The sequence below is a fragment of the Ornithodoros turicata genome, chromosome 6 (genome assembly GCF_037126465.1).
Source record: "Ornithodoros turicata isolate Travis chromosome 6, ASM3712646v1, whole genome shotgun sequence".
In the NCBI taxonomy this organism is placed as follows: Eukaryota; Metazoa; Arthropoda; class Arachnida; order Ixodida; family Argasidae; genus Ornithodoros; species Ornithodoros turicata.
In genome coordinates, this window is record NC_088206.1 from 67,424,416 (window position 1) to 67,450,563 (window position 26,148).

Sequence of the window (26,148 nt, forward strand, 5' to 3'; positions counted from 1 at the left end):
TCACAGTCTCGACGTGACATGGCCAGCACGCTAACCACTGAGCCACGGGAGCTGGTGTTGATCACAGTCGTCTAGCACCATCGTATCTTGATACCAGCAAAATACGCACCAATGAACGCAATCAAATATCAACCTTATCAACAGTATCAAGGGAATCCATGCGCACGTTGATGGCAATGGATGTCCTCGAGGAGTGACCTGGGGCGGGTAAAAAATATCTAGCAGGAAGAAATGTTTGCGCGAGATACACCTTGTATTGGTGCTGGAGAGGGAATTTTTCCCGTTTGTATAACTGTTTTCCCGTATGTGCCTTAGGTTTCTTCCCATACCAGTGTGACTCATTACTCTGTCAACGGCTATGATAGACTGAAGCCAAGACCGTCTCCGTCTTAGTTGATTAAAGCCCCGAACCAGAATTGCAACTCATAAGATCACTTCGCAGTTCGTTTTAATAGTCGCGTCGTGAAAATCTCACATTGTGAGGGGCACGAACATATTAGATTATACTGCAGTTATTTCCAAGTTGCACTTCACGAACTCCAGCAAAATTTCGTGCCACCACGTAGTCAGCACCACAACCATGACGTGCCAGATCTGGTGACTGGCACCCAGGCTATCAACGGTCCCTGGCCAAAAGCGTTCCGGAATGTTTTTCTCAAATATCACGTAAGAAACACCCAAAAACACAAACACCCCGACAGTTCTCGGAAACAGCACGCGACCGCTTGCCGTGGAGAGGCAGAACCAATGCATGGTCGGTATCAGAGTAAAAACAACCATAGCAAATAAATGTCTGGAAGGGTCAGTCGCTAGCTTTGGTATAGCGCCAATAAAAATGATTCCTTCTATCGAGAGATAAAAAACTCGTAAGTACGGGTGACCGTAAAACGCTTCGAACAGTCCCGACGCTACGGTAACACCGATGCTAGCACCAACGCCGACGAAATCGTACCAGAGCAACACATCGTAGACAGAACGCGAGAGACAGTTGAAGATATGGTAGGTGACTGATAGTAGCATCGTAGTCATGTAAACGCAAAGCACGCTAACGATAAGTAGCCTATCCGTTATATCAGCAATGTTGTATTGTTCGAAGCGCACCGTAACGTCGTACGCCAAGACAACGGCGAAGACCACAGCACCAAGGAGATGGGTCCAGATGTTGAGGGTCTCGTTGTTCCATTGGAGGGTGCTCCGGAAGCAGTCTTTGACGGTGCGGCAGGAACGGTAGCCAGAATGGATGAAAGGCCTATGCGGGATGTAAGCTGGCTTGGCGTCCCCCTGTGGTCCGTCGTCGTCACCACGAAGTGGCTGGTGATCCAACGCCATGGCAGAGTGAAGGCGTCGAATAGGAGTATGGCGCTGGCGACTTGTAGGAAGCCTGTTAGATCGCTTCGTGATAGCTGGCGAGAAAGTGCGCGCGGTACGTATCGAACAGGGATGATGGATCACGTGGGCGATGACGATGGCCTTGGCTTGTGAACCAGCGTTATGGTGAGCTCTTCTTCTAGCTCACAATACCAGCGTGACACTACGTTCCTTACTAAGCGACCATGGTGATAGCGATGTAGTTTGCGTTTGCGAAACACGTTGAAAAAGCTCTCGAAAAAGCTTGAACTCTTCGATCTCAAATGGAAAGACATTGATGACTGAATGGATTTACACATTAATGCCCCGCCCTCTTAGTGTTTTGATGACAGTGATGGAACGCGTCGCCTCCCACGACGCTGTCTCCGTAGCGCTTACTCGGAATCACACTCCGGTGAACTAAACCTAGGGAACTACGCCAAGGACAGGAACGTCTTCCCTGACTTTATGATCATCAACCGACTTTCGTGGACTTGGGTTCGAACCACACACCCGGCGACGCAAGACACCAAAGTATGTCTAACAATACAGTGAAACCTCTCTAGCGCGCACACCCACGGGACAGGGGCTCTTCTTCACTGGAAGGTGATGTCTGTATACGTGAGGTAATAGGAGTGAGAGCACTGGAGCTTGCCGGGGAGAAATGCAGCTCTGCGTCGCAGGAGTGTGTCCGTCTACGAGGGGATCCGAAAGATTTGCTGAATGGCCCCACTGAGGACGCTCTCAAATACGATTCGCTCCCGCCTGTTAACTAGTTCACCCCTGCACTTTTTCTTGCCCGAGGTAGCTATCCTATCTTATCTGGTATTGAGCGCTCCGTACGAGCCGACGAGAGAAGAGGCACAAGGAGAGATCTCTCACGCCGTAGTGATTACCATATTTATAGGATACAATACTGTAACAATGGCTCAACATGGACGGATAACGTAAGGAGTACTTTAAGTGCTTTGCGCTAAACACGTGTTCATTATCGCGCATAACATATCTAATCACGCAGTCTCCTACATGGCCGTTTTTTCATGATGACGCAGTTTTCCCAAGATCCATTTCCCTGGCCGGGTCAGTTCGTCCCGTATAATTCGCAGTAGCGACGTGTCGATCCCGTATAAGTGCACCAGTTTGTCGTATCCCGTAAGAAGAGACGCCATGATTATTACGATGGTTCCCACGCACTCCCAGAAGTCCGGGTGGGTGTCAAAGAAGATGATGTCAAAGACCAGAGAGAAGACCATCTCCGCGCTATAGTTGATCGCCGTAACGACCACGACAGTCTCCAGCTCCCAAGCCTTTCCGAGAAAATAATAGGAAGCGCAAGTCACTTCGCACATCATGACCAGAGAGCCGAGGAAGCGGCCGGTAAAGAGTTTCCTCATGTTGCCAGTCATGATGTTCACCAGCACGGCGGTGGTCAAGTACCAGGAGCCGACGTTGAATCCGTATGCACCGATGGAGTGAGTTGCCATGAACTTGGACATGAGTGTTCCCTGCACACCAGCCATGACACTCCCTAGGGCAAACAGAAGCCCGGCCACGTGGCTTAGGTTCAGCAAGCTGGTTTGGGAGAAACCAACAGGGTTTATGACTATGAGCACTCCCGTCATGGTCATTGCCATTGAAACCCATTGAAGAGCGCAAACTTTCTCGTGAAGGGCGAGCCACGATCCAAGGGTCACTCCAATAGGTTTAAGTGCTCCAATGGCGGCAACGATGGTCACGTGGATATCTCTCAGCGCCATTGCTCTGCACATGATGGAGGCCATGAAGAATAATGCGCGCAAGAGGAACAGCGGTTGCAGATGAAGAGGTGCGAAAGGCGGTCTTTCCTCGTGCATAAAGGACGGCATGCTGGATGTCATGATCACAAGTGTCGTGTAGAAGAAGATCTTCTCTGCTGGAACCTCCAGGTTTTTTGTCATAACGTTCGCTAGCACTGAGATCACGCTGTAGAATATCGTACAAATGACGCCGTGAATGCTGTTCTCGGAAGCAAAGAGGACATCCTTGAACTTGACAGTAGTTGCGTTGTAGGTCGTGCTAGGAGACAAGAACGTAGCAGAAGGCGAAAGAACACCCTGCGCTTCCAGCTCTATGACGTCTACGCCAAAGGGGTCAGCGACGCTGTATATTCCTCTGATACGTCGGGGTCTACATGGTGTTTCCTCACCTACTCCGTACGTGGCGAACAGTGTGAGGGGCTGCTCGCTACTCGCAGACTCAGTCTTTGGACGACGCTGAAATTTTACTGGGCTCGATGAACTCCTGGTGGACATAGGGTAAGAAGATGGTGGTCGGGAATTTGGGGCACCTGCAGGTAGTCGCGCTGGTGCCGCGCTGTCCTGGAACTGCTGCAATGGTTCTTGAAGCGTCAGCGCAGATTGCTGTTGTGCTGGTCTTGTATTGTCAGCAGGCAATAGCTCATGCGTAGGGCTGGTGGAGGAAAATGCGAAAACTAAGCTTGGGCCACCGGTGTCCGTGCTGGATGACCCTGAATGGATACCCATGAAACGAACTACTTGTCGTCCTTTCGTCACTCCCTCCCAACGTCCTGCGACTATTGGAACCCTGTCGCAAGCGGAACGGTCGTCTTTCTGTGTCGGCAGCGTTGTGGGACTACCGTAGTCAGGAGAGGAAAGCGCGGGCGAAACGGCTATATTAACTGAGCTTGATTGGTTCGGAGGAGCACTGCCGTCGACTGGTCCAGCTTCCTCGACAGCACAGGGTGATGGGTCTGACACAAGGTCGGAGAGACCCCGTACGTCAGTAACTCCAGATACCTTCGCAGTCTTCCTACGACTCTTTTTATCCTTGCGCTTCTTCTTTTGCTTCGGAGAAGCCACTGCAGGCTGAGCTCCTTCTTCCTGTGGTTCTGCAGGCTGAGCTCCTTTTTCCTGTGGTTCTGCAGGCTGAGCTCCTCCTTCCTGTGGTTCTGCAGGCTGAGCTGCTTCTTCCTGTTGTTCTGCAGGCTGAGCTCCTTCTTCCTGTGGTTCTGCAGGCTTTCCTTCCGACATTCCAGATGTGCGTGAAATAGTACACCTCAATCTGGGAATTTTTTTGGATCCTCGCTGTAGACGGTGGCTCCAGGTTATACGTCAGTCAGTTCGATCTTCTCCTTCATCACACACGCAGTGGCACGAGGAAGCTCAAGATATGGGTCTTCTACCCTTTTTTTTTTCACACGTAATCACCCACATAACGCAGCACTTGGAATCAGGTATGGGCATTATCTAAGCACATGATATTTGAACTACAAATACATGTGGTAGTGGATTGTATTTAGACACGATCAAGAAAACTGTATTATACAGGGATAGCCAAGACAATGTTCCGTATGTCGTCCGCTTCGTAATGACTAATGAATATACCTTTGGCACGGTACACGCTGGAACATTCGTCAATCACGCATGGAGTGCTAAACAATTGTGTCAAAAATTTTCAGCTTCCAGATTTGTTCCAGCTATTCATAAAAAAAAATTAGAAACCGTTCGTTTCAATACATTGTGAGTACCATTTTCTGCCATGTTCTTTAGTAGACGGGGATCTTCGGGGTTCTGCAATAAACTCTGGGAGGCATATTTTCTAATAGTGGCGCAGTAAAATTGCGTATAGACCTCTACCCGAGAAACGTCATCACGACGTTGGTAGACATACTGAAACCGAAACAAATCGGAAGGCTGAGTTCCATGAATGGACACTTCATCGCTGCCTCCAACTGATAGAAAAGGGGGGAACATCGTAACCCCCTCAAGACCGTGGCTTTCGGGCGGAACCTCGTTCGCTTCTAGATTCCAGCGTAGTTAAACTCAACAAAATGGTGGCGCTGTCGAACACTATGACGTCATTTATTTAGAAACAGGGAGAGGTGTATTATGCTTGGAGATTGTTTTAAAAAAACTACAAATTAAACATCGTAGCTTTTAGACTCCCATGAAATTACGCAAGTGCGCGCACACGCGAGGCATAGCAGCGGTACAGGTCATTGGAACTTTTAAAAGGGCAGCGTTTGCTATTCTAATTTTCACAGTTTCTTCACAAAGAATTGGTCCAAGTTAGAATTATCGTATAAAATTTACGCACCTTTCGTGTAAATCAACTCCTAAATATTATTAATTATATAAAATGTTAGGACATATTACGTCATTCAATGTGTAGCTCAGCTTCCAAACGCAGGGTGTCTTCATTTTGTCTTTATTTTATTTGAACTTTCCGCACCGGCAGCACAACACAATAAAGTACAGAAACTTGTTGTGCTACCGGTGCGGAAAGTTCGAATAAAATGACAAGCCCCGGTACTTGGAATACTTTGTCTTCATTAGAAGCCCTGTACCTAATCTTTGCGGGCACTGTACATCGAAGTACATTTTTGATTTGATTACATGATGAATAGAATGTTCTAGAATGTTTATTCATAGCGATGACCATACGACCGCCATCATCAATGTCCAGTGGCGACACCACAATTCCTCCGATATCTGAAACCATCGAACATCCTTTGGGAGGAGTGGTCAGCGGTACGAGAGACGACCTGTAGATTCACGTGTTTTACTGCGAGGATATCAGACAAAACTACCTCCGAAGGTCGAAATAAGGTACAAAACTAAGCACTGCTATGAGGGTGGGGGTGGAACAGCTTTCCGCAGTCCGCCCCACTCAGGCGTTCAACGCCACTATTATTCCAGTGGGGGACCGTGCACAAACGAAGGACATAAACAGAAATCGCGCCACTGATCATGGGCACGGCCATTTTTACGGTCGCCTGCACGCTGACGTTTGCAATCCGCGAACATTCAGGACGCACTAGGTTCGATTGGCACGGCATCATCCATGGATCGTTATGAAGTATAACACTCCCGTCCAACAGTTTCCTCCAATTGTACCGCCCCTTCGTAGTGTAGTACAACTTGGGGTACTTCTACCGTGACGTCGCTGTCCCTCACACGTCGCACTGTCGTTACATGGCCTCCGGACAGCCTGTATACTATGCCTAGTAACTGAATTTCAATCGCACGGTCTTTAAATAAGCCTTCAGCCACGCCCTTCCAAGCTCCAGAGAAGACATTTTCACTGGGTGCGCGCAGAGTCAAAAGCGAGACAGTGCTGCTAACTGCAAGTTTACTTTATTTACTAGGTAAGACTAGCATTGAAAAACAAACAAAAAAAAACAAAAAGTTTATATGTAGCGCAACAGTACCGTAGATATTTCTGCAAGGATATATTTTAAGCTGCTCATCGCTAAATCGGACGGTCATAGTGCACGTGTCCTTGACCACGCTCGCGAAACCACTTGGTGGCAATCCACTTGGAACCTTGAAGGACCGGGCAGGACCCGTGCTCCGTCCTCGTATCTCCGGTACGAACCTCGCCCCACCTTCCGACTTCCGTCACATGTCTGGGATCCGGAAGTAGGTTGTACCAGAAGACCGCCTTGCCTTCCTTCGGCTTCACTGTTAGACGGGGCCAAGTGAATGCGGTCGCACCACCGGCAGTGACGTCAGAGATGTACATGAGCAAAGTTGCTAGGCGACTCCCGTCCAGGTACTGCGTATCGTCTCGCGCATCAACTCTTGGTCTAGAGTCGTGGTGGGGTACGTAATGTCCGCCGACCCCGTAGTTGGCTATTTGTATAGGAACGCTTGCTTGATCCGACAACCCTGTGACCGCTTCGGCTCGGCGAAGAATGCGTTGGATGGCAGGGTCCTCCCAGCCTTGGAACCAAGTTACCTTTAAATGAATTGATAATGAGAGATCTGCGATACGGGCGGAGCGTTGGATAACAAAAACTAGCGTCTGCTATTCAAATACGAGTGAAAAACAACGTGGAAGGACAGTGACGACGAGGTGGTCAGTGAAACAGGCGGGTACGGCGATCTTCAGTTGGGCTCGCTCCACTGTAACAAACCGCCGTTAATACCTCAGGAGCGTCCTAGAACGGCAGTTCTCAACCTTCTTGCTCCACATACACCTTTTGTCGTCCCCCATATAAACTAGAAAGCAATAAACGCATAAAAATTTGAGGTACTTTATTGTTTCTTCAGAGTTTTTTTTTTTTTTAAGTATTGTTTTGTGCGAGCGACTTTCCCGCTAGATAGTCCTTCGAGTCCCGAGGGCACCCCGTCGTCGCGTTTCTGGCGAGGGAGATGTGCTGGGAATGATATACTACTATGACGCCTAGAGCACTGACAGTATATTCTACACAGAGTGCGCACAGGGGCCGATTGGAGGCGAATGTAATATGGTATCATTCCCCCTTTAACATTCACAAATTTCCGCACAGGAGGGAATTCCCTTTCCCCTTTGTCCTAGGACGTGGGCAGGAGGGGATCATTCTATCAATCGACTCTCTGTGTAGACGCTTGAACTAGAAAATATACAGTAAATTATTATATATATATCATCCCCTTAAGCCCCTTACCAACCTCGTGGCCACATTTAGCTATTTCGTCCCGAAGAAGGCGGAGCTTCTAACTTGTACAACTTTAAATAAACCCTTCTTGTTACTTTCCCTACTTTCGTCTTCTGTCTCCCATTTATCTCAACGTTCACTATATATATATGTGTATATAAAAGGCCAAAAGGGAAAAAAGGCCATTAAAGGAACAAGTACAGGACACTAGGCGCGTTTGAAATTCAAAATTACAGTTAAGATGGCTTCTATGGCTGCACGCAAAAGAACATACTCATGGAACGATGCGACAGCACCAGAGGACACGTGTTTCGCCGTGTTTGCGGCTCGTCAGCTCTGGGTAGCTGTGCATCGTTCGAAATTGGCAAACCAGGGGTCGCTCATCGAGCGATATACACCTGGGGGGGGGGGGGGGTGACTTAGCACTCCTCAATGCCACAGTGAAAGCCAGTGAACTATAATGAGGTATAAGTATAATAACTTTAATGGCTTTTTTTCCTCATTATAACTCACTGGCTTCCACAGTGGCATTGAGGAGTGCTCAGTCACCCTCCCAGGTCCCAAATTGGAATGGAATGGCGGAAACTGTCCTAGGAATGGAATGCGAATGGAAGTAGGCAGTCTTTCGCAGGAATGGAATTGGAATGGAATGGTCTGGGCGCCCCGGTGGCTGCTGGGCTAGCCAGTACGGTTATCGGTTCATTTTCTGTTATTGATGGAATTAACGGAATGGAATGGGGTTGCCAAGCCCATTCCAGGAGTGGGAATTGGCCATACATTTTCATTTCGAGGAATTGAAAGGAATGGAATTGGTGGCCCCATTCCACAACCCTGATATGTACCACAGAGGATATCGCGCACCAATATATATAAATTATGACATATTACATAATTTATAATATGTACACACACATATATATATATATATATATTATAAATTATTATTATATATGTAATATATAAATATAAATTTCTTTGTACTTTAAATCCAGTGACGCTCGCACCCACCCGTCGTATGTGGTACTCGTCCACGTTCCAACGAATGGTCTCACCTTTCCAATACGGCCGCTGTAGTGAACAGAGTCTATACCTTGATACACATACGCTCGGGATAACACCGGTGTCGCTAAGTATCGTAGCAATCGGCATTCTTTGGAGGTCAGAAAATCGTGGAGGACGACAATCCTGGGCTGGACGCTCACAACTTCCATCCTGAGAGGTTGGAGAAGCAACCAAGCGTGGCCACCATTCGTTGTGACTTTGCAATACAACTCGGAAGAAAATTGTTCGCGATCCCGAAGGCATAACTTATAAAACGAGGCGTTCGCATCCTCACTTCTACTGCTGGCCTTACTGTTCGTCAGTTCATTCTGGTATATGTTTCGCATTTGCAGTAATTCTTCGTCATTTGGTGTTAGGCTTAGTTGCTCATTAACGACTTGTAACGCCTTCCGCGCCTCGCCTGCAACGAATAAAAGCAGAGACAGATCTTTAGCTATCTCTTCCCGATTGATGTCAACGACCATGACGTCCTCGCTATTGTCGTAGTCTTCAATGGCTTCTTGAAACCATAAGGCAGCAGTCTTGAAATCACTGGCGGCATAACAGCGTTTTCCAACCGTTATGAGATCGGAGACTGACGGTCTTTCAACGCCAGGCGTCCTTAGGTGAATCATTTGCTTAACAGACAACTCGTACGCTGTTACCAAGCGGCAGAGTCCTGCGGCTGCTCCTTCAAGATCTTCCTCGGTTGCCGTTGGAACAGTGGCGTCGATGAAGGTGCCCTCTGCGTTGACCTGAGCTGCTTGTGTGGTGATGTCCGTGCCTCGAAGCCAAGTCCAAGAGAGTCTGCTGATGATCATAAACTCCGTCAAGGCGTCGGTATGGTTGAGGGATTCTAGTAAGGTTAGTTCAGCGTGGTATGATTCCATAAGAGCGATTCGGGTATCTTCAGCATCGAGATAACGTCGAATAATGATCGTCATAAAATTATCGGTCATAAGAAGAGGTTGAAGGTGAACGGTGGCTGTAAATACATCGGCTGTCGATTTGTGCGCGAAGAAAAATAAGAGACCTACTACGCAGGATCTGACAAAAGCCTTCGCCATATCGAATGTGGTGCCCATAGTGGTGCGAACGCATAGGACGCAGTACGGTTATGGTGAGTCCTCTTCCTCTTCTTCGTCCATTGGCCTTGATCCGCAAAGGGCAATTGGCCAGGGCTCGTGATACACGAAAACACTAGGTATCTAAGTAGTAAGTAGTACTGTGATGCTACGTGTAACATCACAGTACCATCACCATTGCTAAGTAGTATAGGAAGACGTCCACTTTTGCTCTTTGGACAAACCTGGACGGACTGATTGATACATAAAGTATAGAATGCCAGCGGCAACAGAATTACACCACCTCCTATTATAGGCTGCTCCGAAAGATAATACTGCCGGTAACTACACAGTAGCTCCCAACCCGTTAAAGGCGTGTATATGTCTGACGAAAGTGGTCACAAAGGGGACACTAGATGACCAGTGGTCGACGGTTTCGTCGTGTCCACACGCAAGGGATGAGTGCACTCCTCAGCGGTGTAGATAATAATTTAAAGGTAGAGCTACACTCTATCTTTAAGGAAAAAAAGGTAGAATTTCCTGCCCAAGCTGGTAGAACGACAGTACTTCGACCATTTCGGGCCAATCCACGCGCGCCTTCTCCTCCGCGGGTATAAGCGTCGGCGTCCCTTTCCCTTGCTCCTCTCTCTCACGTTTGCTCTAAGGGAAAAAGGGTAGAAATTCCTACCCAAGCTGGTAGAACGACAGTTTTTACTCTGTAGTTTGTTTCTACTCTGCAGTTATACCCAAAAGGTAAAATTGGTTTGAGTAAAAATGTGGTTGCAATACAGTTCTACCGAGATGGGCAGAAATTTCTACTTTTTTTTTCTTAGAGTGTAGGCATATAGCGGGTCATTGGTGATCGTAGGTAGACATCATGCTGGCGGGAGGTGCAGCAGCTCGGCTGCCACTTAAAAGCGAGATTTCTTATCACTGCCGGAAGGCGCTGGGTGAGCTCACCAGAGACGTATGGCGAATTATGATAGATGTAGCGAGCAATGTGGCAGGAGCCATATGTTCATGGCATTGGCTTAGGTCTCTCCTGCAGAGACCTCAGGAGAAACCTGAGATAATGAAACATATTAAAGACACCACAGGGCTTCATTATAGAAAGCGACGCCACGTTATCCACATATGTCGTAATTAGCAACCACAATCACCTCTAGCCCTGACAGTCATTACCAAGAAAAAGAAGGAAAGAAGGAAAGGCAGCCATCTTTTGCTTGAGTGCGAGCTCCTCTCCATGATACTGGCTCTCCGCATGGTCCCTCCTCAATTCTGCAAGGTTCTGCTCCTGTCAGACTCTCTGTCTGTCATCGCAGCTCTGTCGGACCCCTCTGCCGACGCCTGGAAGGCCCTGTCCCTTCTCCTCTACCTTCCTGTCCCTTACTCCGAGTCATATCACGGACGTCGTCTTGACGTGGATTCCAGGACATCGTGGCCTCTCTATCAACGAGTTGGCTGGATAACCTGACCGAGGCATCCCTCGCTGGGCCATTCATCGACCTGTTACCTCCATTGCTCGCAGTAACTCGGGCCAGATATAGGAGGCTGCTAGCAGGGTGTCGAACCGAAACGTTTTTCGTTCCGGTTTTCGTTCTGGTTACATCATAAACGATCCCGTACCGGTTCTGCTCCGGAGCAAAAAAATAACGGTTCAAACCGGTTTTTAACCGGTTCCGCTTCTGCTGGGAATATTCATCCCCACAAAAAACAATCAATGTTACAAAACGTAAACCCGTTTATTCCGCATACAGGGTATTTAATATCAATAGACAGCTGTGAAATTGGTAGCTCCTGGTTCCTGTAGGTTACTGTTTGTTCAAATGGGCTTTCTCCTTTATTGAAACGCATGCTACAAACGAACTTACTTGTCGTGATGTCATACGTAAAGTACTTTCTTGCTGGGTTAGAGCGATTGCGTCCCATCCGAATGTCTGTTGCTACTGTCTAGCCAGCAAGCACCACCGCAGGAGTACGACGCAAATCGAGGAACACCTTCATTCACAAACGCGCCCGATGGCTCCGTTTTATTTTCTTCGTGTCCTGTCCACAAAAGAGCTGCCACTTTCCATGGGCTTGCCCTCGCGTATATACGTAAATGTATTCAACTTAGCTGCTCTCAAACACGGGACGCGTTGCGCGACATTACCGATAAAGAAGCCGTTATGCAGCCCCCTTGGGTCGCTGTTTAGTTGAGGAGAGTTTAGGGGGGGATCAAATTAAAACGAACACAACGGCACATTACTAGAGAGTCACATGTACCTCGAAGTCTGTGTGCGTGCGCGAACTATAAACCATTACAAAGGGAGCCTAAGGGTCACACTATACCGACATACATTCCACCGTAACCGTAACCCTCGGATATCCATGACATGAATTCAGAGCACACGACGTCTGTTTCATTCGCCTATCCGTAGTCCAAACCGGCGAAGTTTTTTCTTGTACCGAAAACCGTAAAATATATTTTTCGGTTTCCCTGAGCGAAAAAAACGTATACGGTTTCGATTCCGTTCCGGTTCGCTCCGACACCCTGGCTGCTAGAGCTGTCAGGACGCCGCTTGCCTGACCCCCGTTACGATCACCTTTGCATCGCGTGGCACACTGACCGCTGTCCTTAGCGCCATGTTGAAGTCCTGCTGACGCGCCTTCGATGCCACGCCTTGCCTCTAAACTTTTACCTTCACCGCGCGGGTACCCATCCATCACCAGCGTGCCCTCACTGCGGGCAGGACGAGACCACTGAGCATCTGCTGCTGCACTGTTGCCTGTACGACAGGCCCCGCCGAAACCATTTCGTCCTGCCCTTTGCCAGACAAGGCATCCCTCTCTTCTTATCGTCCTTACTCTCCTTCAAAGCTTCACACACGGAGAAATGGATCTCCGAAGCGGCGTCCAGCGTCGTTGCCTTCTTAGCTACCTGCGGCCGCCTTTGAGACGCCCTGCCTGAGTAGCCTGACCACCTAACACCGCCCCCCCCACCGTCCCCGTCTCTGCAACGCCCGCCCGTCCCCCTGGAACTATTATCCCCCCTCATACTCCAGGCCAATCGCATTGTGTGGCTAAGGGCCATTTCCTTTGTGGCTGAAGAAGAAGAAGAAGAATAAGAAGAAGAACCCTGGCCAATCGCCCTGTGTGGCTTGTGGCCATTGTGCTTAGTGGTGAAAGAAGAAGAAGGAGAAGAAGGGTCCAGCTTGTGGCTAATGGCCATTCTCCAAGGGAAGAAGAAGAGGAGGTTGAACATTCTACTGACATTGCTTGCATCGGGATATCTCTGCGTTTTTTTGGACTCGTTCAACATGAAGTACACTTTTGTAACGCTTTTCCTGTCATGTTTCTTCGCGGACAGAGGAACAGCTGAACGGTACAGTGCCATAACGGACCTGGTGCCGCTGCTCGCCACCGATAATGCCATTGCCATAGTTGTTCGGCGTTACATCAACGAAGAATCTGCTCGCATTGCTCGACTGGAATCGTACGACGTTGAGCTAGCCAGGCTAGACTGCAACAGTACCGTCGTGACAGACTTTTTGATCGTCAGCCGACTCTCGTTGGCTTGGGTTCGAACCATAAACCTGACGACGCAAGAAACTAAAGTGAACGCGGAAGGCTTATTGATAGACTCCAGTCTTGCAATGCCAACAATTGAAGACCTCGACGGATCATCCACAGGACTCTGCAGACTGATAGAAACGTACAAACTGACTGTTAAACAAATGACACATTTAAGAACAGCTGGAGTGCGGGAGCCAACAGCAAGTGATCTCATCGAGGTTGCAGAAGGCTGCTACGCTGAAGGCGATCTGAAGAACGCTGCCTTGTGGTTTCGAGAAGCATTGCAGGTCTACGACAGGAGCAAGGACCTCATGGGCCTTGTTATCCGTCGCCAAGACATAGTGAAAGACTTAGCGGAAGCATTACACACAACAGGTGACGTATACATGGCGTTGGAAGTTGTGAAGGAACAATTAAGTGTGACACCGAATAATGAAGACCTGCAGAAAATGCGACACAAGTATGCAACGGAACGTCAGAAGGTGAATCACACTGCAGCTATCAATGACTCGTTCCACAATCTATGCCTTCAAGATGATCCACAAGGCTCTACGAAGTTGTACTGCAAGACAACAACGAATGGTGGACAGGCGTGGCTGCTCCTACAGCCCCTGAAGATGGAAGTTGTCAGCGTGGAACCCAGGATTGTCGTCTTTCACGAGTTCCTGAGCCGGGAAGAATGTCGAACGCTTCGGGATTTGGCGAGACCAACGTTGACCCGAGCGACTGTTTTTACCCCGACAGGACATGCAAACTCCAGCGACCGCATTGGAAAGGTGAGCCATGACCGAGTTCTTCACTCGTTTGGATTCCTGTAACTGCTAGATCATATGATTCGAAGCAAGTGTCACACGATTGACACTTGCTTTAATTTCAGTGTCCTTTAATTTAACCCTAGCCTTTTCCCGACATCTTCCGATGTCAGCATAAGGCTGGACAAGAATCCTCCTAGTGTACGCATGGTTTTAAAATATGTTTAAAATACGTTTTAAAATACGTTCAGGACACGTACTTCAGAAAATATACTTCCAAAGGTCTACGGTTCCCCCAGTCCGAGGCAGCATATGAGCTACGGTTACAGAGGTACATCTCCACCAGCAGAAACTGTAGCCCGCACATGCGGCATACGAGAAGATAGAGGACGCCGGGCGGACGGGAATTCAGAGTCGCGTCTTTTGTTAACGCCAATATCGTAGGCCTTTGCTTGAAATGCATGCAAATGTGCTCAAGTGCGTCGTCACTGACGAATGCTTTTGCAATATGATCAGTGTAAAAGCAAGAGTTTGAAAGAGCATGCGAGCGCGCTGCGTTCCGACTCGAAGACGTCATGCGCCTACCTAAACCAATCGCAGACATACGTCTTTAGATTTGTGGGCTGAGTTATCCTGTACGAGTTAACTTTTCCTGAAGTGTAATCAAACCTTAACGACTTCTCCCTAGGTATCCTGGTTTAGAGATGACGCAGACACGGTTATCCAACGGACCAATCGGCGAATCTCTTCGGCCACAGGGTTGTCCCTCATTTCGGCAGAACTCTTCCAAATCGTCAACTACGGAATAGGCGGACATTATGTGCCTCACTACGACTTCACGAGGGAGCGTGATATGGGATGCCAGTGCCGTGAAGAAGGGGAGCGTCTGGCAACCTTTCTCATATACATCTCTAAGGTCACTGCAGGTGGCGCGACAGTGTTTACCGGGCCACGTGTAGCTGTCAGGCCGCAGGAAGGGAAGGCTGTCTTCTGGTACAATCTGATACCAAGTTCAGTGAATGTAACAGATATTGCAGCGTTCGGTGAGGCCCGTATTGGGGACGTCAGGCTGAAACACGGAGCCTGTCCCGTGCTTGAAGGATCCAAGTGGATTGCCACGAAGTGGATTCGCGAACGCGCTCAAGGACAGGTGTCATACGACAGCCCGAAGTAGTGGTGCGGTCGTGTACGCGCCTAATGCCATGCAGGCTTATTTTAGAGAGTGACATTGGTACCTTATGTAATGTTATAGGTGGATGTAATGGATTAACTGCGGCAGACCACTTCTTTTCCCGATGCAGGAAATAAACCCATTGGACTGTGAGCGGTGGTTCGATTGTGGTTCAGGTTTCGACTCAAATCGATAGTTCCGCCTATAGACATCATGCCAGGGAGACGCTGGGTGTCAAGTGCTACAGAGAGTACACACTAAAACGAAAAAGAAGAAAAAAGGCAAGTGTACAACATCCGGCCACGCCGCACTCAACGACATGCACTTTCACTACGACTTCGTTTGTATGCAGCCACGCCAACAGGGGCGATTTGAAAATAGCTTGCCCTGCTGCTAGTGGTACTTGGGGTGAGATTACAAACGTAATCGCCTAGTGTACAAAATGTGAACTGGGGTATAACATCATCGGCTGAGCCCCATATGCCGTAGCCCTCCTGAATGGGTAGTCAATGCTTCAGGCTTGATGTCGATTTGACAAGCAAGTAACAACTTTCCTCCAGTTCTGGAAACTACAAGCGTAAGAACACTTAAGGTGTGTTTAGATGGTTATAAAGAAGCAGATGGGAGATGCTTCTGAAGCAATAGAGGGAGACAGGCTAATTATGAAGTGTATAGATTCCAGGAACTGCGCCCAGACGATGGCTTTTCCATCTACAATATTCTCTGACTGTCTTAAGACACTGATTTCTTTGCACACCTTCCTAACTTTCAGTGCAGTGTGTCGCGTACCCAAACAATTTCGTGATGGGACATTATTTTCATAAATCGTGCACACTGAAATCAGACACAAACTACAGTACATACATCCAACCTTCGTACTTCCCCTTCGTACCTTACTCTTCCCCCTTACAATGACAAACTCTATAGACAAATCACACTTGATGTCATAACATTAGTGCGCGACACATGTACGTTGTTATATTATGCGGAAAAAATTAGGATGATGAGAAATACCGCTCGGGATGCCATGCTATTTTTAGAACCTTCTCGAAGGTTCGCCCGCTATTATTGGAGGTGGCCTTTGCATTGTGGACACCTATGCAAAAGAGATTGCGCTTGAGCTCGCTGTTATTCCTTCTTTCATTAGAACAGATATACAGGGGAAGACATAATCCATTCAGAGTACGACACTTACGAAGTAAGATAATACTAAATCCCATCAACCTACTTGCAGAGGGTCTAGACGCCTGTGGAAGAGGAAGTCACAGGGAAGGAGAAAGGAAAGTGCGAGGAGGTCTTCTTTAGAACCAGCAGTCGCCAAGCAGTTGGGCCATTTGCTTGATCGTACCGTACAGTCACTCGGTTAACATCCCCAGCAGTTTTCCTCACCATAGCTAATCGTCCCTCATCAAACGATGCGTAGGAGCTGATTCAGTCCATCGATAGAGTGCATTTCGGATAAACAATCAAAGATAAGAGTAGACCGCTGCTGAAGTGAATTTCGAAGGACCGTACCTCTCGTGTCCAATCAACGGATAAGTTGCCGGGACGCGTGCGCTGTAATAGCTCGAATCCCGGTGTCGGCTGTCTTGTGATTTTCCTGGGTTTTTCTCGTGCGCTTTCAGACATATGCCGGCACAGTTCACTCAGAAGTCTGCCCAGGACGCTCATTCCCCAGGGCGTTAGTCGTGACTTTGCCCACCTCTGTGAGACCGACAACGGCCTAGCCCTTTCACCACCATGTTACCAAGAGTCTACTACGACATTCCTAAAACGTACCAGCTAAAATATGCACGCATCGAAGGAAACAAGCAGCAGTTCGCGTAACAGAGATCTATATATATTAGTATCAGAGCACAACATAATAATCCATTATTAATCCGGGCGATCATAATACAGCCGTGCTTGAGCACGCTCATGAAACCACTTGGTGGCGATCCACTTGGAGCCCCGAAGAACCGGGCAAGCCCCGTGCTCCAGTCTCATGTCTCCGGTACGGACCTCCCCCCATCTTCCGACGTCCGTCGCATTTTCTGGATCAGGCACAAGGTTGTACCAGAAGACTGCCTTCCCTTCTTTTGGCTCCACAGTTAGACGCGACCTTGTGAAAACAGTGGCGCCTCCGAGGGTGACGTCAGAAAGATAGATGAGCCAAGTTGCCAGACGATTCCCATCCCTCTTGTATCTATCGTCCTCCATTTGGCCTTTCTGTTTAAAGTCGTAATGAGATACGTAGTGACCGCCTACTCCGTAGTTGAGGATTTGTAGTTGTTCAGCCGAGTCAAGCGACAACCCCGTAACTGCGGTAATTCGGCGAAGAGTGCGTCGAATGACCTGGTGTTCGCAGTCCTTAAACCAGGATACCTTGGGAAGGATTATGAGAGCTATTAGGCGGCAAAAATTGAAAAGAAAAAAAAACGACCTTAAAACTACAAACTTAGATCGGCGACGTCGTTTCTGATAGCAAGCGTACTTCGACACCATCAATGATGTACTGAGCAATGAAAGTGGAAGAGCTGTAGAGCTGTCACCCAACAAGTGGCCTTACCTTCCCAATGCGACCGCTGAAGTGGCTCATGTTTACCCCTTTATACACATGTGCGCGGAACAATCTCGGTCGCGCCAAATCTCGAAGGGTTCGGCATTCTTCTGGATTCAGGAAGTCGTGAAATACAAGGATTCTCGGCTCAACGCTTATAATTTCCATCCTAAGAGGTTGGAGAAGCAACCAGGCTTGCCCATTATTTGTTGTGGTCTTGCAATAAAATTTCGGAGAGGATTGCCTTTCACTTCGAAGGCACAACTTGTAAAATGAGTCATCATCGCCAGAACTGGGACTACAAAATGTTTCTTTTCGCAGTTCCTTCTCACACTTGTCTCGCATTCTCAGCAAGTCTTCGTCATCTGGCGTCCTCCTTAACTGCTCATTAACGGCTTGCAACGCTGTATGCGGCGCACCTGCGGTGAATAATGCCTCAGCCATGTCTTTCACTATGTCCCCGCGGTCGATGTAAAAGCCAAAGAGTTCATTCTTTTTGTCGTAGGCTTCCAGTGCCTGTTGGAACCACAAGGCTGCATTCCTAGGGTCATAATCGGCAAAGCAACGCTCCGCTACCTCCAAGAACTCGGTGACTGACGGCATCCTGACCCCTGGCGTTCTTAGATCAACTAGTTGCTGAACGGTCAGTTTGTATGTGGTCAGCAAGCGGCAAAGTCCCACGGCTGCTCCGTCAAGGTCTTCCTCGGTCGGCATTGGAAGGCTGTCCCTAACCTTGATGACGTCCGCATTGACCTTGGTTTCCTCTGTGGTGGCGTTCGTGTTTCGAAGCCAAGTCCAGGAAAGCCGGCTGATGACCATAAAGTCAGTGCGGCCGCCGGTGTCGTGGAGGGATTCTAGTAGGGCTAATTCAGCATAGTATGATTCGAGACGAGCGAGCCGGGTATATTCGGCATCGAGATAACGTCGGATGATCATGGCGATGGAATTATCGGCCGCGAGAAGAGGTTCGAGGTGCACGATGGCGGTAAACAGCTCCGTGCGCGATTCTTGCGTGAAGAGGCATAAGAAAAGTACCGCGAATGATTGTGTGAGAGCGCTCGCCATGCTGGAAATGTGGCAAGAAATGATGGATGATGATGAAATATTGGTGATTGCGATGATGCTTAACTCCCTCGTCTCGCGTGGCGCTTAGCGAATAAATCAACTGATCATTATAACTGTTTTGTAGAATACGTCAATGTTAATACGTCAATTACGTGAATATTAGGGTATAAGGTGGGGCAAGATGAGACAGAAATTCGCAATTGAATACGAAATTATCGTTTTTCGTGTTTTTTAAAAATCTAGCCGCCGGCACACTCTCAGGGGTCCAGAGCTCCCGACCTGTAAACGGAGAACGGACGTAGCCAGTCTGAAATAAACGCAGAACAAGAAATTCAAAAGTGCAGATTATCCCATCTTGTCCCAATTTCCGGGGGCAAGATGAGGCACGCCGTAGTAGTGATCTATACGAATTCGTTTTTGCGATATAAGCAGACAAAATAAAGCCCGTGGCAACGTACACAACCCCCTTGAGCCCACCGCCCACATGATACGCAATAAGGCCACAGAGAACACACTTTGCTCCACCATCCTTTGCAAACAAGGCACCCCCAGTCTGTGTCGCGGGCCGCTCGCTTTTGCGTGCGCTTCTGTATTGCTGGGAGTATCCTAGGAAACTGAAAAAATTGCTGGACTATCCTAGGCAATATGCAAAAAAGTAATCTCTGAGGAACAACCATAAACCCACCTGATAGTTGACTTATCCGTCTCTAAATTACATTTAAATTGCATTAAACTTAAAGTACGTTAACTTGTCGCGTCTTGCCCCGTGTATATAATCGGATGCATTAGTTTTTTCTGTTCAACACCGGATAACCAAGTGTTCATATTTTGCACATATCTAGATGAATGAATAAAGAAATAGGACGTGGACTTACATTGACAGAATAAGCCTGCGAAACGCTGCTGCACAGATGACAAGAAAAAGGACTTCAGAAAATCGCGGCTTTTTGGCGGGTCTCTACATTCCAGGCAGAAGTTAGATTTTTTTTTCTCTTCAACGCTTGCACCAATCCGGACAATTCTCACGTGCAATAAAGCGGACATGCACAGTCACCTATGAGTAAAGATTCAAGCGCACGGAGCAACGAGTCTCTGAGACAGGCGGCGTCGAGCAAAAGATGTCCCGTCTTGCCCCGTGTCTGATCTTGATCCACCGTACCCTAATAACAGCAGGACGACAGCCACCAATATTTCGCACAGACAGTAACAACATGTCGACGAATCATGAGACTGCTGGGCAGTGGTCAAGTACCAGGAGCCGACGTTGAATCCGTAGACACGGATGGAGTGATTTGCCATAAACTTCGACATGAGTGTTCGGAGCTTCAGATGATTATTCTACCTTAGTGTTCACATGTAACCACCCATATCACACAGCATTTGGGTAGTCACACAGGTATGGGTAGTATTGTAACACATTGTAATGAACCTATATAAATACGTGTATCAGCACATTGTATTTGGCTCTTGAGCATTTGGCTAAAATGCTCTTCCGTTTTCATACGCCTTTGTGGATTACGTCTGCGAGGTGGAAGAAGACTGGTCGTAACCTTTCAATGTCATATCCTCCCGTGGCGGACGCATTCACTCTTTAAGAGCGTACCGATAAGACCAAACTACGCGAGCTCTACATAGTGTTGCACATGTGCCGCATTAATGAAGCTGTGCATGGTGATTTCTAACGACGAACAGGTACGCAACAGCAGACACGGGCACAAACTTCGGCGGACCACCTGAGAACACGTGCCCAAAACAGTTCTCGTTCTCCCATTCAGTAGCGACACGGTGGAACACTCCGTAATAACTTTATAGTTTATTGTTGTCACGTTCCTCTCGGTTGTCACTGTTTTCGCAAACAGAAGTATAAAAATAACATTAGTTGTGGATCAACAGATACCGCATGAGGATATGCTATCGTGGACCCCCATAGAGTATCTTTCCCTGCCCGTCTTCATGGAACCACCTGGTCGCAGTCCACTTCGATCCTTGAAGCACTGGACAAGCAGCGTGGTACATTCTACGATCGCTTTTTCGCATTTCGCCCCATGGACCAATAATGGCATCCTTATCCGGGTCTGGCTGCAGGTTAAACCAGAAGACCGCTTTGCCTTCCTCAGGCCGTACGGGGACGCGCGGGACTGTGAACACCGTAGCGCCACCTGAGGTGACGTCACTGAGGTAAGTAAGCCAAGTTGCCAAGCGCCTAGGCCTTGTCGAGTTGAATTCCTCCTCATGGTCGAGGTGGGTGGCATAGTGACCTCCGACACCGTAGTGCACGATCTGCAAGAGTTCAGCCGTATGCAGCATGAGACCTGTAGCGGCGGTGATCCTGCGGACTGTTCGTGTGACTACAGTGTGTTCGCAGTCATCAAACCATGCCAACTGCGAAAATCGAAACACGTAACGTGAGACTCGTGTAATGGGCAGGCAACACCAGTGGTGATATCACTTACCTTAGCGACGCGCGAGCCAGATCTTTGTTGTCCGCGTCCAGAATCCACTAGTGCTCTTTGTAGTAAAGGTGATGATAGGCCTCGAAGCTCCTTGCATTCCTGCTTGGTGAGGAAATTGTGAAACACGAAAATATTTGGCTCTTTATTCACTATTTCCATCTTGAGCGGCTCCAGCAACAGCAATGGTTGTCCACCGTTCGTGGTAAGCTTACACGTCAAAGTTGGAGGAGACGAAGGCCCGTTTATGTCATCCAGACAGAGCTCTTGGAATCTTTTTGCATCAGTAGCTGGTGGCTCCTGCCTCTCAGAATCTCCGTTCTTGAGCCTCTCGAGGTAGATAGCCTGTTTTTCGAGCAGATCATCGTTCAATGGAGTCCTGTGTAGCTGTTCTTCGATAACACGCAAGGCAGCTTTGAGATCACCCAGTAGGTATTTCGTATACGCAAGAGCCTCCGCCATTTCTTCGCGGCTTGCAGACGGATAAGTTTCTGTCTCAAGCCTTTTCATCGCCTCTTCAAGCCAGGACGCTGCGCCCTTGAAGTCGTCTGCGTCAAAACATCTATCTGCGATCTGCTTCAAGTCACTAGCAGAAGGTTCATTCACACTTGAAGACTTCATTCGTACCATTTCTTCAGTTGTGAGCTTATAAGCCTCTGCAAGTCGACATAACCCCACGGCCGCACCGGTGAGGTCTTCTTGAGCCGCTGTCGGCAAATTTCCGCCGACAGTCGCATCGTCCGCATTCACGCTGGATTCCATGAGCGTCGTGGTGTAGGTGTCCGTCCAGGACCAGGTCATACGACTGGCGGCCAAGAATAACCAAATCGGATGACTTTCGTACGTGATGTTTTGGCTTTGAAGTAGGACTAGGCCATCAAGGTAAGATTCGAGGTTTTTCATGCGTTTGATTTCGCTGTCGTAGTAGCCACGGACAGCTCTGGCTATGGCACGTTCAGTTGGGAGGAGGGCTTCGAGATGAGCGATTGCCGTAAAGAGCTCAGAATGGGTGTGGCTAACGCAGAGCACTAGGTAGACCATGATCGAGATAAAGAGACCTGGAATTTGTACTGCCATTTTCCTTTTTTGCGATAACAATGAGCACCTATAGAACACAACAGAACATATGTCTGCAACGGTGATGACATCTGCAGTGGTGATTCTGACGATGACAGTAGTGATGTGGATACGCTCTCAGTTGACACAAACCTAACCATCAGAACGAGAACACACATATACACATTGACGATGGGATGGACAAGCATCCAACACAGAGTACCAATGCAAAACAACCAACGTTTTAAAGGCAACATTCCTCATAAATTATTCTTCCTCACCAAAGTATGCCCAGGGCCAGGCGTACGGCCATCCTCAACTGTAACACTGGGAAAGAAGACGACACACCGCATACACCACTGTGCTCTGCGGAGTACTGTGTACTGTCCTCGGTAGCTCAGTCGGTAACGTGCTGGCTTACTGAACTCAAGGTCGCGGGTTCGATCCCGGCCGGTAGTAATGTGGGGGAGGTAAAGAATGCCTCCAGCACCCCAGGAAAAAGAACCCCAGGTGGTCCAAATTACGCGCTGTCCTACCCTGTGGCACGTGCAACATGTCGCCACACTCACAAACCTTCCGTGTAATATCACAGTACCATTACATTTTTTTATTAGATAGGAGAAACCTCTAGTAATGCACCCAGACGGCTTCATTATAGAAATCGGCGTAGTATAGAAACCCAGCGAGAACGAGCGTAGTTCCGTAGACGGGCTTATAAGCCTTTAAAAATTAGCCGGCGTGTTTAAAAGCGAAATAATGTACTGACGTGAAAGAAGGCTATATACCGAATATGCAAAAATAATTATAGAAATGTGTGGTACCTAAGAAGCTTTTCGATATGCGCTTGATCAACACCATCTGAAGCTCTTCTAGCGCAGGAGAAACAGCGCAATGCTAAGCCTAACCAAGAATAGTAATTGCCTTCACCACCTCCTCACCTTCACAATCACCTTCTCCACGACCTTGGCTTGTCACGTAGTCGGCTGCGTAGCTATGGCCAACGCGACTTTGTGGCTAGCGGCCATTCTACATGGAACAGAAGCGGAAACAGAACATTCTACAGAAGTTGCTTGATCTCTCTGCTCGATCTCTCTGCGTTGTTTCCAACTCTGTGAACATGAAGCACACTTTTTTTTTTTTTTCACGATTATTCTGTCTGAGGAACAGCTGAACGGTACACCGCCGTAATCGCCCTGGAACCGCTGCTCGCCACCGATAATGCCATTGCTGTAGTTGTTCGCCGTTACCTCGACGAAGAATTCGCTCGCATTGCTGGAATCGTACGACGTTGAGCTAGCCAGGCTAGAGTGCAACGGCAACGCCGAGGCAGACTTTATGATCGTCAGCCGACTCTCGTTGGCTTGGGTTCGAACCATAAACCTGACGACGCAAGAAACTCGAGAACGCGGACGCCATATTGATCGACTCCAGACTTCCAATGCCAACAACTGAAGACCTCGACGGAGCATCCGTGGGACTCTGCAGATTGATAGAAACGTACAAACTGACTGTTAAGCAAATGACACATTTAAGAACAGCTGTAGTGCGGGAGCCAACAGTAAGTGATCTCATCGAGATCGCAGAAGGCTGTTACGCAGAAGGGGACCTGAAGGAACGCTGTCTTGTGGTTTCGAGAAGCATTGGAAGACTATGACAGGAGCGATGACCTGATGGACCTTGTCATGCGCCGCCGAGACATAGTGAGACACTTGGCAGAAGCGTTACACGAGACAGGTGACGCGTACGGGTCGTTGGAAGTTGTTAAGGAAGAATTAAGCGTGACACTGAATGATGAAGACCTGCAGAATATGCTACACAAGTACGCAACGGAACGTCAGAAATCACACTGGAGCTATCAATGACTCGTTCCACAAGCTATGCCTTCAAGATGCCTTCAAGATGCTATGCCTTGTTATATTTTGCGTGTGAAAATGAATATACAATGATTTTGGGCGGTGATTTCAATATCGATTTGCTAGAACAGTCATCCAACGCCCATTTATTAAATGATATGTTTGCTTCGTATGGGTTTTGGAATAGCATTACTGTGCCAACACGAATCACTTCCGTGACGGAAACCCTGTTAGACCTTATGGTTACTAACTGTGACCGTTCTTGTGCTATTAGTGGTACAATAACATCCGATGTTAGTGATCATTTGCCTGTTTACACATTGATTCGTTCTGAAGATAGGCACAGAAGTAACAACAGAACAGAAATTACTCGCCAGTATATCACTACTGTAAGCCTAGAAAACTTTCGAGATGCTTTAGCAAACACGGACTGGAGTAACGTATACGCTCAACAGCACCCTGAACAGGCTTATGAGACATTTTTTACTACGTTCAAGAACGTGTATCAAAGTTGCTTTCCTAATCAAACAACACGTGTGCCTAAGAAAGCACGAAAACCATGGGTTACACAAAGGCTACTGCGCATGATTCGGAAAAAAAATCGCTTATATCGCAAATTCCTGAAAGATAGGAGTCACGACACCCTGAAAGCTTTTAAAGTGTTTCGAAATCACTTAAATACTGAACTGAGGCACTCCAAAATGTTATACTATAACACAATTTTTAATGAAACTTGCCTCAAAACACCAGATATTTTGTGGCAAAAATTAAATGATGTTGCCGGGAAAAAGACATCTAAGTATGCAGTGCAAGTGCTTGAGATTGATGGAGCACGCCTTTCAGGAGACGCGCTAGCAAATTGCTTTAATGACTTTTTATCTAGAATATCTTCGAGCATGTTGAACCCGGACAGTTTTTCGCTGAACAACAGATGCAAGGATTCTGTATATTTCGCTCCTACCGACGTAGGTGAAGTCCAGTCGGTATTCAGGAACCTTCGAAACAGTAAGAGCTGTGACATTGACGGCTTGCAGATCAGACCTATAAAATACACTATTGACATCCTTGCCGTACCGCTGGAACACATATACAATCTTTGTCTTTCATGCGGCATATTCCCTTCTAGAATGCAGTCAGCCAAGGTTTCACTGATACATAAAGGTGGCGAGAAAAACTGTCTGGAAAATTATAGACCCATATCAGTGCTGCCTGTATTTTCTAAAGGTTTAGAAAAAATTATATTTACGAGACTTGACAAATTCTTTGCTACACAATCACTCATTACGAACTCGCAGTTTGGCTTTCGCCAAGGCAGATCTACGGAACTGGCATTGCTTACAATGAAAGAAATAATCTTCCGAAACTTCGAGAACAAGTCACTGACATTGGGCATTTTTGTGGATTTTACGAAAGCATTCGATTTGTTAAACCATAGTTTACTTCTTCGTAAGCTTTTTGCATATGGTGTACGCGGCTTGGCCTTGAACTTAATGAAGTCCTACTTACAACACCGCTCTCAAAGTGTTGTTATAGACAATCATGTATCAAGCAAAGTTCCGGTTACATGTGGAGTGCCTCAGGGCAGCATATTGGGTCCACTCTTTTTAATATCTTCATAAATGACATAGTTGATATTGACAAACACGTTAAATTTGTAATTTATGCCGACGATACTAGCATATTTATCTCCGCTCCCAACACTGACGAACTAGTAACCAGTGCAAATGATGTATTAAGTAGTTTAAATTTATGGTCTTGCAAAAATGGTCTGCGAATAAATACAAACAAGACTAAAGTTGTTATATTTCGCCCTAAAAACAAAAAAATACGTGTG

The 26,148-nt window shown here is 47.7% G+C and overlaps 4 protein-coding genes across 4 annotated transcripts; 1 reads left to right on the forward strand and 3 right to left on the reverse strand.

Moving 5' to 3' along the window:
- Positions 1 to 434: 434 nt before the first annotated feature.
- Positions 435 to 1,487, reverse strand: LOC135398240 (progestin and adipoQ receptor family member 3-like). Its single transcript, XM_064629662.1, has one exon. It carries the CDS (start codon positions 1,327 to 1,329, stop codon positions 502 to 504), a length of 828 nt encoding a protein of 275 aa, XP_064485732.1. The 5' UTR covers positions 1,330 to 1,487; the 3' UTR covers positions 435 to 501.
- Positions 1,488 to 6,469: 4,982 nt separating this feature from the next.
- LOC135397460 (uncharacterized) lies at positions 6,470 to 22,569 on the reverse strand. Its single transcript, XM_064629063.1, has 6 exons — positions 21,409 to 22,569; positions 20,868 to 21,337; positions 13,388 to 13,556; positions 13,257 to 13,340; positions 8,821 to 9,909; positions 6,470 to 7,086 (listed from the first exon to the last, which is right to left on the reverse strand). Exons 1-6 carry the CDS (start codon positions 22,480 to 22,482, stop codon positions 6,598 to 6,600), a joined length of 3,375 nt encoding a protein of 1,124 aa, XP_064485133.1. The 5' UTR covers positions 22,483 to 22,569; the 3' UTR covers positions 6,470 to 6,597.
- LOC135397133 (prolyl 4-hydroxylase subunit alpha-2-like) lies at positions 13,065 to 15,504 on the forward strand. The gene is made up of 2 exons (XM_064628491.1): positions 13,065 to 14,204; positions 14,869 to 15,504. The coding sequence occupies exons 1-2, from the start codon at positions 13,077 to 13,079 to the stop codon at positions 15,352 to 15,354; spliced, it is 1,614 nt and encodes a 537-aa protein (XP_064484561.1). The 5' UTR covers positions 13,065 to 13,076; the 3' UTR covers positions 15,355 to 15,504.
- LOC135397134 (prolyl 4-hydroxylase subunit alpha-2-like) lies at positions 17,201 to 19,004 on the reverse strand. Its single transcript, XM_064628492.1, has 2 exons — positions 17,900 to 19,004; positions 17,201 to 17,715 (listed from the first exon to the last, which is right to left on the reverse strand). Exons 1-2 carry the CDS (start codon positions 18,953 to 18,955, stop codon positions 17,227 to 17,229), a joined length of 1,545 nt encoding a protein of 514 aa, XP_064484562.1. The 5' UTR covers positions 18,956 to 19,004; the 3' UTR covers positions 17,201 to 17,226.
- Positions 22,570 to 26,148: the final 3,579 nt, after the last annotated feature.

Excerpts from the sequence above, each read along its gene's own strand:
- LOC135398240 (XM_064629662.1), bottom strand. The coding sequence starts at position 1,329 with ATGGCGTTGGATCACCAGCCACTTCGTGGTGACGACGACGGACCACAG.
- LOC135397133 (XM_064628491.1), top strand. The coding sequence starts at position 13,077 with ATGGCCATTCTCCAAGGGAAGAAGAAGAGGAGGTTGAACATTCTACTG. Across the intron at positions 14,205-14,868 it reads CCAGCGACCGCATTGGAAAG|GTATCCTGGTTTAGAGATGA; the intron begins GTGAGCCATGAC and ends ACTTCTCCCTAG.
- LOC135397134 (XM_064628492.1), bottom strand. The coding sequence starts at position 18,955 with ATGGCGAGCGCTCTCACACAATCATTCGCGGTACTTTTCTTATGCCTC. Across the intron at positions 17,716-17,899 it reads TCAGCGGTCGCATTGGGAAG|GTATCCTGGTTTAAGGACTG; the intron begins GTAAGGCCACTT and ends ATCCTTCCCAAG.
- LOC135397460 (XM_064629063.1), bottom strand. The coding sequence starts at position 22,482 with ATGGCAGTACAAATTCCAGGTCTCTTTATCTCGATCATGGTCTACCTA. Across the intron at positions 13,341-13,387 it reads TCAAAAAGTCTGTCACGACG|TCGAGCAATGCGAGCAGATT; the intron begins GTACTGTTGCAG and ends GTACGATTCCAG. Across the intron at positions 9,910-13,256 it reads GTGGCGAGCAGCGGCACCAG|TGCGTTCGCACCACTATGGG; the intron begins GTCCGTTATGGC and ends TACTGCGTCCTA.